At 39.8% G+C, this 14019-nt stretch overlaps 1 protein-coding gene across 8 annotated transcripts in view; it reads left to right on the top strand.

Annotated features, from left to right (window-relative positions):
* Positions 1–14019, top strand: part of LOC135471941 (tyrosine-protein phosphatase Lar-like) — a 187020-nt gene that overhangs the window by 127546 nt on the left and 45455 nt on the right. For 7 of the 8 annotated variants that reach the window (XM_064751391.1, XM_064751390.1, XM_064751389.1 and 4 more), the window contains 2 exons: positions 3522–3791; positions 5441–5725. In XM_064751391.1, the coding sequence (XP_064607461.1) occupies positions 3522–3791; positions 5441–5725 (555 nt within the window). The remainder of the gene's footprint in view (positions 1–3521; positions 3792–5440; positions 5726–14019) is intronic. The other variant, XM_064751392.1, reaches the window with a different exon arrangement.

Raw genomic sequence — 14019 nt, 5'->3', positions numbered from 1 at the left:
TGATTTCTTCGAATGCCCAGTTACATAACATGTCATACATGCTTAACAACACACTATATGCATGCTTTCGCATCTACATGCCCTAATTCAACCTATTCAGCAACCCATATGACCAATTTATTTTTAAACATTCTCAGAGAATTATGGTGAGTAGAGAAATAATTTGCATTTTATGCAGCTTGCCTATTTAGTGACACAAAAAAATCATTTTAGCATCATTTTCATAATTGTGTGCATAAATTCCACTGGCAAAAGGGCTTTAGACGGCAGAATTTAGTGTATGCCCAGTATCCAATGTGTCATCAGATGTACACACTTTTCTTAGCTCGATTTTGAAGGAAGTCGTATTTGTTATTCATTGATCCCTGAAGAATTTCATGGATTCCATATTGGTCGTCTTTTGACGGTACACAATAGTCCGGTTTATTGTTGGGCAGATGCGATACTTAACCAAAATTTCAACCATGACTAAGTCACTCCTTTTGCCTCTGAAGGCTGTATTCATTCTGGGAAGATGTTTTATAAAGGCATTTTACGGCATATTCAGAAATTTGTAACAGACTTAAGCTTTGATATCATTCGGAAGATTATTCTTCCTGACAGACCAAATTAACTTGATACCTGTAGCTGTCATAACCGATGATGAAAATGACAAGATGAGATACATGTAGTCAAAGGATCTGTATCCCGAAGGTAATAACAAACTAAGTGAAGCTCCGCTTGTATGCTCAGCTAGTTCCTCATCCTTTCCGCATCTGATGGAACAACTTTCAGCTCAATTCACGCACGTTTTTATTTTGAGTTTGGCGATGAAACTACATAAGTTGGTTGACCAGTTTCAGGGCTTCACAAAAGACATAGTTTTATGAGTCAGCACAGAATAATGCCTTTAAAATATGCTTGAATAAACACCTTGCAAACATTTGAAAAGGTTGAAGGATTACAGTACAGGTACAGAGCATGCTTTCACATCTGGGATGAGTTTTGTGTTGATAAATCGAGTGTAGACCTGAAGTGGCAGTATCAAGAATCCATAAGTTGCAACTTAAAAGTAAAAGAAAGGTAAATACAAAGGAAGGTTCATCATGAAAACTATGCTTAAAAATACTTTCATGTATTTTTTCAGATTTTTTTGAGAGTGTGGAAAGGCATTCAGTATTTAGAAACTATGGTGAGCTTTATGAGCCATACTGACAGCAGCAAGGAATTCACATCACATCACTTTTTTTCCTGATGTTCACCAGAAGGAAGGGATTTTTGGGAACATTATGTCAGTCATCTGTCACTCATGAGTAAAAATAGTTATTCCAACATTGAGTGTCATGATTAGAGTTCCTGTGATGATTAGAGTCCTTAACCTCTGATAATATGATCCATAAAGCCCACCTTAGAAGTCAAATGGTTGAAAACCTCTAACGCTTTTCACAAAAATCTAAAAAAATAAACGAAAGTATATTTATCCATAGTTTTAAGTGGTCTACTTAGTGATGCCTACTTCGATTTTTAGAGATCTTTTCAAGTTATCAATATTTGATACAGGCTGATTAATCTGAGTGAAGTTTTTGTTCCTGAAGACATAAAGGATTTAGGGATTTGAAAGACATTTAAAATTAACGAATTAAAGTGCGATTTGAAGACTAGTGTCAGAAAGTGTTCATGCTTAGTTGGCATTACTGAAAAACCAAATAAATCAACTTTCAGGTTGGCTTTAATAAGTAGCATTCTCCATTATGTGCCGGAAAAAGAAAAGTGTGACAGCTTAATAGCATTGGCACTGAGCTTAGTTTTTAGGTCCCATAAGAATAGGCTAATGTTAGAAACATGTGAGAAATGAAGAGAGTATTTAAGCCATCAATAGGATTTCATTAAACCATGGGATACCATGGTATTTTTTTTTTAATTGTTAAAATGAAAAGGAAATGAAAGTGATAATTAAGCAAACAGTAGGATTTCGTTAAAATTGATGCCATGGTATATTTCAGAAGATCCTCGATTCTAATGTCTGTGGCTTTAAATTTCACCAACATTTATGTGAAATCACTCTGGCATTGATTACGGGCAAGATATGGTTGAGTGATATCAGCTATAAAACTGTATGTATTATGTATGTGGACTCTGTGTTCTGCCATAGCGGGCAGGTATGAGCTGCCATGCATGGCCTGCTGTGGAACTACAGACTAAGTAGTGCACCTTTGTTATTGCCTGTATATATGTAGCTAATTTCCCAGGTAAATCTCATTACACATTAATGCTAGTGCAGGTACAGGTAGAAGCAATCTGCCTGTTTTCTGTGAAACTGGAAAATATAGCTACATCACTGATCGCTTAGGGTTTGTAAATAGCCCTCAGTATGTCATCCAGCATAAATTCCTAGTCTGCAATGTTAATTAACTAACAATGCCGTAGTGCAGCATTATAGGCCATCCCACCACTTCTGCATGTGCAAGCTCACCTCCTGTGGGGTGACTACTTTTTCCATTTCCCGATGTTACATGCAACTTGTGTGCAATGTTTCACAGCACAGCTGTCCAATTCAGCTCGCTCCTTCTTCCTCATTACAGATCACACTGACTTTCTGGTGGAACAGATAAATCTTGTTAAATGCTGTCAGTTAAGACGTTATTAGAAGATAAGGCAAACCCAAAGAAAAACCAAGCATTTTACTAAAATCTCAAGCTGATAAGAGGACGCGTAGGTGTAAGTGTGAAAGTGAGCTTTACACCAACTCAAAACTTTCAAGCTGTTCTGCCGATCAAGCAGTCAACACTTGATGTTTTAAGAAGTGGACCAGTGCTTAAGTAATGTCTGCAAACTGTTAACTGATTAAAACTGATGAAATGAACAATTTCCATTGGAATGCTCTATAAAGTATTGCCTACCTTCTTGTAACCACACTGTCAGTTTGGAGACTTCCATGTTTGACATTTACTTTAGTGCTTTAATCAGTGTTTAACATCATAATTTTTCACTCACATGAAGTCGTTAAGGTTTATGGGTGGAAGAAAACTAACCTCATTGGTCAAAGTCTGATTAACTGCAGCAACAACAACGCTTTAGCCCAGTGAGGCAGTGAGGCCTGAGAAATAATAATGTAGTAGTGGCATTCCAAACTGTTATGTTAGCTTTCATCACATGAATCATAAAGTAATACCTCTGACTGTGAAAACTTTTCTTCTGTTCTGTTTTGTCCGATTTAAATTATTGAAGTTAAATTCAATTTATGTTTGATTGTGTGTCAAGCGGTGATGCATTGCTGCTAGAAATTGCTTTTATATCTTTGCATAGAAATTAGTTGTCTTGTTATGTTGATCAAGATTCTTTTTAAGAAGAATATTAAGCATTTTGTCAAGATTACTCACCTGATCCTCTTTAATGGTGCGATTTTAAATGCTCATTGGTAAATGAAATATTAGACATGAAATCATTTAGATTGAAGGATAAAATATCTTTTTGAAGGATACAAGATTTTGAGGTCATGTTTTGATAGGAAGCTTAAATTTGTTACTGTTTTGTATTTGTAGTTCGGAGAGTGCCGCCTCATTTTTCAATCCCGCCAGAGAACACAGAAGTGATGCCAGGGGGTGACGTCAACCTGACATGTGTTGCCGTGGGGTCCCCCATGCCCATTGTTCGCTGGGTACAGGGAGCCAAGGAGATCACTCAGGATGACGAGGTGCCCGTGGGGCGTAATATTCTCATGTTAACTGACGTCAGAGAAACAAAAAATTACACTTGTGTGGCATCGTCAGATTTGGGTACTATTGAACATACCGCTCAAATCCAAGTTAAAGGTAAGGCATTTTCACTGCATGGCGAACCTGTGGATTTTTCATCTTTTGTTCATTCTCCCCCTCTCCCAAAATTTTCTGGCTTTCTTCAAAAATAACTGCTTCAGCTTGAAATAACCAGGCTTTATACACTTCATGCATATTGGCATTTTACATTGTAGCTATATAGAGATTGATAACCTCTAATGGATCACATGTACATGTAGTTTGTCTGAATCCCAACGTAGATTACATTACTCATTAACCTAGATATCTCATCATTCATTATAACCTCATCTTGTCATCTGTAGCTATGTTGTAATACCATAGTAGTATGTACTGATTTGACCACCTTATCTTAGCTGTGCATTGGCATTTATATGTTATCCTCCAGTCTGGCTTCTGTTCCTACTACCCCACAGCGTACTGTAGATTTCGCTGATTACGTGAAGTTTAACGTCAGTAGATCTGGTTTGACAATGGACATGCATCTTGCTAATGCCTGCAGATATGAATAATGAATTTATGCTTTTGTATTGGGCGATTTTGAAAGATATCGGTAACGACCAGGTAATCGGAATTTGTTGTTCAATAAATCATGGTTTTGCCTTGTTTCTGGTGTTAATGTGGTAATCCACTATTCTTACAGTCCACGCGTCCGCACATGAAGTAATGAATTAGCTATGAATGTTACATGTGTCTAGTGATTTCGTTATCCGTTGATTGTAACCTGTTTTGACAAAATGTGTTTTTTGCCTGTTTTTGTGTGCCATGTTTGCTGTGTTACTGTTTCACTTGAATGTTTCTTGTTTATGGCCTGCTGTAGTTTCCCACTACTAAATGTGTCTTGCATCACACTGTACAACAGAGACCTTCACTCTCTCTCTGACGGCAGCATCGAAAAGCAAAGCCAGCAATATTGTGCAGACACACAAACACATGTACATAAAATGCTTCACTTCCACCTAACTAACTTTCCCCGCTTGCTTGGTTGCTAAGCCTACAGGTTTGGGGCTGTAGTCCTGTCCAACCATGCAGCAGTAGTTGCATGTTTCCATGGTAACCATGATGATGAGACTATACATATGGATGTGGGAAGGTGGTAGCCAATGGGAGGGTTGGATTGGTTTGTCATGATCACATGCTTTGGGGTGGCTGCTAGAGAAAGTGTAACCTAAGCCCAAGAAAGGCCCTCCTCCAGCCTCTCTCTCCCTCTCCCCCTCCCCTTCCTCAAGTCACTAACACAGGCAGTGGACAGCTAACCCAGCACAAGAGCAGAAGCAGTCCCAGGCGTTGTTTAGGCCGGCCAGCAGCCAGCCAGGTACCAGCTGGAACTTCGCTTTACACTCTCTGAAGTACTTAGGTTTGCTTCCAAGTCAGCTTCATTCAGTCTGCTAAAGGGGGAGAGTTGGTAGCTAGCCTGTGTGTCTCTCTCCTTTATACCTGTTGTGTGCGCGCGTGCTGTCCTCTCACTCACTCTCACTCTCTCTCCATCGGTCTTCATGAGGTGAGACAGCGGGCCAGCGGTGTCTATGTGTTGTCCACAACCATGGCGTGTGTAATGTCTCTATGTGCGGGGCTTGTGTGTACTGTGGTGGGCAGGCCCCACTCCTCGCCCCACGGCCTCCTACTCGTTGTACTTACCATGGTCACGTTTACGTACTCTGCTCCAGCCTTGCTGAATGCGCCCGTGGGCCTGAGCACCTCGGAAGTGACCGCTACCTCGGTCAGACTATCCTGGGATTCGGGGAATAGGGAGCCTGTTATGTCCTATATCATCCAGTACAAACCTAAAAACCAGAAAGGAGGCTATACTGAAAAAACGGATATAACGGACACAGAGAGCCTGGTGATGGGACTAACCCCTTTCACCGTCTATGAGTTCAGGGTGGTGGCGGTGAATAAGATTGGGCGCGGCACCCCTAGCATGCCCACTGAAGTCATGACGGGAGAACTAGGTCAGTATTTGCTTATTCCAGCCCTCTCTAAACCCCACCTCGCAGGGCAACAACGTCGACATCGTTTCGGGCACAACTGTGTTTTTAAGGCTCCATGGTCAAATGTATTCGTTTATCAGTTTTGTCGTCTTAATTCACCAACAGCACCAGTGCATTCATCTGCCTGCAATGTTTGTCATACTAAACAATCTCCTAACTCACTCAGAACTCCCCAAACACTGCTCATTAGCATTATAGATGATTGTTTTCACAAGACCTCCGCAAGCAGCAGAATGATTCTTATCATGTGTAAACATTTCACCTAATGTATTTCCTTTCCTCTCAGCTTATAACTGAACTATTTAGACCTACATAGATGTGTTCACTCAGGTGTGAACGAGTTTCATTACCTATGCAGGTACCTACATAAACACTTGGCATATTACCTATGTTCCACTTCACTTATCCGTTCTTCTGTCTAGGATCACAGAAGTGATACGTAATAAAGCAGTTTAAAAACTTTGCTATGAAATTAAAATATTTTTTTAAAAAATGCATTTCACCAGTTTTATTATATAGGACATGAATATTCAGCAGGAATGTTCAGTGGTAACCGAGTTCTTCCAAATAGCCCCCCCCCCCCCCCCCACCTTTTTTTTTTCTTCATATTTCCTTTCATACAATTGCAAGAAAAGCAGTCAGTACCAGGGAGACTAAAACTGCATAGAAAGATACCTTCCATATACCTTCCATCTATTCAATTTTAAAAAATCTTAGAAGTTCGTCTTCTTTTTTTCGAAATATCTGTGCTTTTGCTTTTTCTTCCATTCAAGTCAACAAACAACATATCCATATGTAGTTCAGTTTATATTTTCAAATCCAAGCATAGATATCTTACCATGTTGAAAAATGTTTGAATGAATCTATTTATTTGGTAAAATGGTAAGTTTTGTGATCTCTCTAGAATATGGAGCATTTATTTTTTCCATGATGGAATTTATGGATCATACCTGGGAAATGTGTACAGTACATGGAGCTACAGGTGAAGGGATAGGGTTGGTGGGGGACTACAGGCAGTATTACAGGGTATGCTTCAGAGTTATAAAGATGTCCAAGGTTGATACCTTGACTTCTCCCTCAAATAACATCTAGGTCTCCCCCCTCCCACCCCCCTAGACAGGGCAGACTGTAATCAGAAGCTTTTGTGACACTCACCCCAAGGTCTGGAGGTTTAGCTGGCAATGATAGAACTCAGCAGGAAGGAGCCACATGGTAGTTCAATTAGTTAAGGAAAAGATACCCTGTGAAGCTCCCTTTCAACCCCCTGACTTGCCTACTGGTTTACTGCCCAAAGTCATTAGTACTCTCACCAGCTGCATTGGACTGCCCAGGGATTTATATCTGTTACCCAGTTCAATCTGGCTTGTTCAGTTAACATCAATTTTTGGCTGCAGCATAAAAAACGATTTAATGTTGCATCTCCCCTTGAGGAAATTATCAAGATATAATGCCAATGGTGTCGACATTTGAAGTTTTGCCATGGTGTCTTACAAATTGACACATTTGGTGCAACGTAATGTAAATGGAAACTTTGTAACTGAACTCAATAATCCCAAAAATGAGAACTCTTAAATTCAATATATGAATTTGTGCAAAATAAGAAATAAAAGAACTACATCAGAAGATACCAGACATCTGCTTCACCATATTTAATGTGTTTTTTATTATACTATGATGCACTGTAAAGTGATTTTTGCATTGGTAAATATTTGCCTGTGTTGGCGTTGCTTTGATGTGTCTGAGCAATGCTGTGAGGCAAACCATGGCGACGTGATTTTGTGAGAGCAGGCTGTGAAGGAATCTCTGTGTGGTACACATATGCTTCCAACACATCATTTCGCAGTCACAACCTGTCTTTGATGTCACAATAATAGAAACTCATGTTGTCACATGCTCTTAATATGGATAAAACATGCAAACATTAGGATAAAAAGCTTTCTGAAAAAAAAATGTTAGACTTAAGCATTTAGCTTTACTTATGCTGCATTTAGTGTGCTCATACCAAATCATAAGTCACTGTTCCATCCTAAAATGTTCTGGTTTGGGGTTTTTGATTTTTTTTTTTTTTGTTTAGTCATGATTCAGATCACCAACTTGGTTTTTAAGGAAGTATGGCAATGTTGAACGGTGCAGACTAGTCATTAGTATAAATGATATTGGTTTCCTTTGAGAAAGAGTTTTTGTTGGCTTCCGGTTGTTTTGTCCCCCTTTGGTCCCAGGGCAGTTTTACTGGTTAGCATGTTTGGGAGAGGAAGTTCATCCCTGAGCCATGATAACAGAGTTAATCCCATGTAATCATCATTGCCACAACTTGACTTGTGTCCTGGCTTTCCCACTGGGGATCATTGTGAAGGAATATAACAGGATTTGGGATGATTTCAGCAGTCTGAGGTTATCTGGTTACAATGAATCCAACATCTACCCCAGGTGTCCAGTTGACCCTGGGCAGTTTACTGTACTTCTTGCTGAGTGATACCCACCAAACACATTCATCAAGAGATCTTTATTTACTGACACCATTGCTCATTTGTTTCTGGGCCGTTCAGATTTTGGTCTTGCTCTTGGACATATTGTTTATTTTCTATTAACTACTTGTCTGCAGGTTAGCCTCATTTAGAGAAGAAAAGGAATACTTTTAGGAATCTACACCATGTTCTATTCACTGAGGTTCTGATTTAGACCTGTAATAGTACTGAAAGGTCCCAGTTGGCTCTTTGTTTCATGTAGTGTGCCAAAACTACAAAGTAGAAATCTGCATGACTGTATTCTCATTGGATTTGAACAAATATAGTGAAGGCTGGTTTTTATCATAGAGAATAAGTTAATGAAAACACCTCAAGTAACATTCATGATTTGGTCAAATAAGTACAAATATGAACAGCGAATAAGGAAGATTCCACCTAAGTCAAATGTCTTGTTTTCTTGTTGGGTTCACATGGAAATGGTGAACATTTTGAAGCTATTTCCCTTTGGGTAAGTCCCATTTGTGTGTTGAACACATGTGGGAGCTGTGTTCTTCTGGTGAAAAAAAAACATTAGTATGGTTTCTGGGGTACATATCGACTCTGCCTCAGAGATAATCTCTGTTTCATGAGGTACATGAGTAAAGTGTGTTGGTATCATAGTTTTGGCATATATAGTACAGCAGACAATTTTTACCTTTGTTCCTCAGCCAGCAAATCATCCCTTTATGTTGGTTCTGATGTAAAATAACGCAGTTTCACATTTAGCAATTTCCCTCGCACTTCAGGACTGCTAACACATGTTTTCTGGGCTTCTCCTTGATCCCCCAACCCCTGACAGCTGTCAACCTATACCAGCCTGAAAAATGATTTCTGACATTGGAGTAAGGGGGCAGAATGAAAAAATAACTTCTAACTGAAACAACTGTTGGGAGGAGAATACAACATTCATATTACATTCAGCCGGATGATAGAGTCAAGATGTCTCGGCGCCAAATTACAGGGTAACAAATGTTGCGTCTGTGATGGCATGTTTCTAGGATGCTTCACCAAGTCTTTACTTTTCGCACAACCCAGCTTGTAGTAATCAGATATTTTTGTTCCTTTATACTGTGGCCCTATAAATGGCTTTGACCTAATGTCTGATTTTACAGTTAACAAAGTTTTTGTTTTTGTCTAGAGTATGGCTGGTAATGTTCCAAAATTCCTCATTCAAAACCTAAAGCAACTCTGTGATGCCTTGATTTTTTTATTAGCATTATCATTTTTTTTTCTTCAAGAAGCATTAATTGTTTAGGGCATAAGAAACCATTATGTGAAACATTTAACAATTTTGGTAGTGCATGAAATATTGAACTTTCAGAGAACTTCACAAGAACTGGATAATATATAGAAATTGTTTTCATCTACACTATATTTTCTTCATGTGACTCTTCAAAGCTTTCATGCATGTGCCAAAGTGAAGGTGTGTTTCACAATGCTGATGCACTATTATCCACACTCAGTATTACACTTATGTTCCTTGTGATACACTTGTTCCCTTCACTTATAAGTGTAGTTTCATACTGAAGTTAGCAGCTGCTGTCATTGTACCCATATGGCATGAAACCATATTCATTCATTTGTATGCTAAGGAGTGTTCTGCCTTAAAGCAGAACTGTAGTGAAACAACTGTACCCTCTTTGCCTGTAAGCTGTGTCTTGGATGCAGTGATGTGTACAGTTCCCTATTCAGATATAGCTGGTAATGATTCCTTAACCCACAGACGGTAAATTTTATATAAAAACTTAGCTTGCTTATTTCTCCTGATCCTGAGTTCTGCTGGTATTAAGAACGGTGTTTTGAGGTTTGGGTTGTAGGTAGGAGGATCTCCATCTGGAGGAATCAAGTTTCCTCAATAAAAGTAATGTTTTATGACATTAATTGGCTCTTAAAATGCACTTTTTGCAGCTAAATTTTAGGTGACTTAAGTATTCTCTTTTCGTAGCAATTTGCCCCTATCATTTGTAGATAAAGGACTTAAGGATGTCCTGGGGCTGATGAAGCAAAGTCATTTCTGACTTAGGTCAAAATTTGAAATACAATCTGAAAGCTTGTTTTTGTCCTTTAGAAATAAAAATTTGTCCCCCATTTCAATGTTGTCTTAAGACTAATGTGTCCAAATTCAACTTTCTGTCCAAAAACTGAGCACCGTACAGACTTGTGCATAGTCATGTTCTGTTGCACTGCTTAATCCAATACTAATGATACATTTCCACTCAGGCAAGCCTGGAATTTATTGTAGCACAATCCTCATGCTAATGAAATATTCACAAATATCAAGACTGTATGTTAGAAAAATATATCAGCTCTGGACGTGAAGGATTTAGAGAGCTCCTGGGTGGATTTGATCTGTCTGGTGGGTAGTGTCTTGTCTATTCTGAGCTATTTGCTGATGTGGTGATAACGCTGCACCGTCCAAGAGGAGTCCTGTGTCAGTGCACTGTCAGTCAACTGTAATTAATCTATTTCTCCGCTTAATACCTGATTACTGTTAGGAACTTTTATGTTTTCCGGCAGGTTGATCCGCTTTGGCGGGAAGGAAAAACTTGTTAGTTCGGGACATTTGCCAGGAAAACAAAACGGTAGGAGGAAAAAACATGAAATTGAAACTGCGTAGAGCACCTAGCGAGATAGGGTTATGTGTTTTGTGCCTAGTGGTGTAGAAAGGCTTCCCCCATGGGTAATGGAGTTGGTCGTATTAACCCTTGGTACTGTGATACCTATGCGTTTAGCGTATAGAATGTCAAGTGGAAGTTCCTCAGGCTGTCGACCATTACGCTAACCTTCTGCCTGGTGGAACTTGGCTAGCTGATCACGTCTCTGATGCCATTCCTGATGTCATGTACTTGAGATCCTATGTCTGACAGTGGTAGGATACCTCTGGCAGGCTGTAACTGTTGTTCTGTGTAACGGTGCAGATCAAACAGCAGTTGGCTATTGAGAAAATGCATGCTGGAAATCTGAACCAATTGTAGCCATTAGCTAAGAATGTGAGAGTAGGTGATGGAGTAGCACAGGAGGAACAGTCTGATTCCACAAAGCCATTTCTGACTTACCTCAGAATTTTAAAACCTCTTTACAATACTTAGTTTTTGATACTGGAAGTTAAAGCTTTGATGGCGTATTTCAGATTTTGACTTATATCTCGGTCCCAGGTGAAGATCCTGATGCTAAGCTAAGCCAGGGAATTTTCCTTGTTGTGTGTTTCCTTCTTGACTGTAGTCCTGAAGGATTATATCATCCTAGTTTGACATGACCCATGTTTTCTCCTCAGTAGATACAAGAACATGCCTGTGCACACACTCAGGGTATGGAGACACCTCACAGTTTCTCTAGTTCATGAAAAACCTTGCCATCAGCGTCACGGTGCATGCTCAGGCATACACAAAGGAGGATTTCGGCCATTTGGTCATAGAGCCTTGGCATTGAGGAAAAGCAAGAATGTGGTAAAAGGTGCTGATCATCTGTCCTTTCATTATGGAAGCCTTAGAAGTTTATCATCATTTGGCCTGGCATGTTGCTTTAATAGAACCTTGCTGTGCATCTTCTTATCCACTGTTATCTGTTTCATGGTTGAGTTAATGGGCTATTTGATCTGGTGTGAGGGAGGAGATGGGAGAAGGGTGACTAGAGGAGTTCCTGACTCCCACAGATGTATACAAAGAGGGGTGGGGGTGTCCTTAACTCCCTAGCCACCCCCCTTTTGTTAGCTGGCCGTGATGGAGCGTCCTTAATCTAATACTGATTCTGTTTAGTGCTAGATTCATCCCCTTCTTGACAGACAGTACTACCACATCATTCATCACTGTCATCATTCCTGCCAGATTAGACCTGAAACATATCCTGCCTGTTTAAAATTGTCAAAAAATGATGTTTTGCTTCTGTGTGTAAGGCACAGTTGCCCTCCAAAGTCTTGGAGCCCAAATAGAGACTGGAGGCTTGGGATTAACAACATACCTTCAGGAATGCCCATGGCCCTGTCCATTTCAACAGAAGTGATATATTTTATAAGTTCATTGAAAGTCCAGAGTGCTTTCCAAATAAATACTTTCATGCTGAAGTCTAAATGAATATTAAACTGTGTAAGTGTAAAGCTTTTTTCTGACTTTTTGCATTGTAAGCATTTTTTACAGACACTTGGCTTCAGAGTTAAACTCTTGAGTGTCTCTCCACATGAGTTGAGAAGATTTGTTTTTAAGAGTCTACAAAGTGGAAGTGTGAAAAATCATTTTCTCAGAAGCTGCAGCTAAGTGGTCGATAAAGAGCACTCATGTGGGAATCCCTGCTCCTCACCTTGATACATTATTCACTTCATACCGAATATCCTGTCGCACTGTGGTATTCTCTTCATCCAAATGGTCCATGTAATATGTCTGTGAAAAATATTGTTAACTCCTTGGAGAGTCTTGTTCCATGGTAAACTAAATAAGTGGACTGAAATATGTGAAGCCATGACACAGGGAGGAAAGCAAACCAGCTATAGTACCCAAGGGGCCCCCTGCTGCCTACCACCGTTTCTGCTTTTCTGATGATACACTTTTCCACCATGTATATTTCCTGCAACTTTCTTATACGTGCATTAACATATGCCAGACACCAGCTTTGGCAGTGCCAGGGGATTGTTATTCAACTTCTAACTGTTAGCCAATTTGCAGAAATGTATATTTTTAGGTAGTTCGAGATTTCCTTCCGTTCACCACCAGTCCCCAGATAAATGATTCTCTTAATTCCCTCACTGTATATGTGTATGTATAATATTAATTCTGGAGGGATGCCACCGGGAAGACAGACCACCATATTGCGGGAATGGCCCGTGGGTGGTTTCATTATGATACGAGCAGGAAAGGATTTGTTTGTGGGTAATGGCAGGATCGCTAAGTTAGACATGCATTATTCATGATACTGAAGTGGCGTTCTCGACCTCTGGTCCTCTGAGGTCGACGTGAAAAGATGGCACATCATGCTGTTATGTTGCCTACATCCCAACCTTACCTAGCCACACATAAGCCTGCCAGATAGGCAAGAGACTCTGCAGACAGGACAGAAATATTAGATTCACTCTGGATCAGTGAGGCTGTTAACTCTTGTACACTGTAGTGGGGGGGGGGGGGGGGCGCTTCCTGTTCTCAATAATCAATGCACACTGTAACCAGTTAGTTCCTTATAGGAAGGTGATGGTAGAAAAACATCAACAGCTAATAGGACTTTGGCATATGGGCAGAGTGTGATTTTTCATCATTTTTATTTGTATTTTATCTGAAACATAATAAAATAATTAAATACTGTAGCTCAGCTAGGATTTAGTGTATTATAAACTTACTATGCTCATGCGATTTTTCATCATTTTTATGTATTTTATCTGAAGCATTGGACAAATAATTCAGTCTGCTGTAGCTGTAGTTCGGGTGTTTAAATTGATCAACTACAATTTATTTTCCTGAATCGTTGTGCATGAAAGTACAAGGAGTAAGTCTGTTCACTATCAGAGGCCTGATGGCAGTTGTGCCCATGAATGAGGGATAACACATAAACCTTGATGGTGTTAAATAGAACTGGATATTGGGAAGTCTGATGCACATCTTGATTGGCAGGGGGGGGGGGGGGGGGGGGGCGCATGTTTATTCAGCGAGAGTATTGAGAGTTCAAAGACAAATGGGACATGGGTTAAGAGATTCTTTAGGTTCAACCCCTCATGGCTGCCTAAGTGGACAACAAATGCCACACAGCGGCTGTCCCTGGACATTGAAATCC

Source organism: Liolophura sinensis, chromosome 7, assembly GCF_032854445.1.
Source record: "Liolophura sinensis isolate JHLJ2023 chromosome 7, CUHK_Ljap_v2, whole genome shotgun sequence".
Taxonomy (NCBI): Eukaryota; Metazoa; Mollusca; class Polyplacophora; order Chitonida; family Chitonidae; genus Liolophura; species Liolophura sinensis.
The sequence above is the reverse complement of the archived record's forward strand: the minus strand, read 5'-3'. Positions and strand labels throughout refer to the sequence as shown.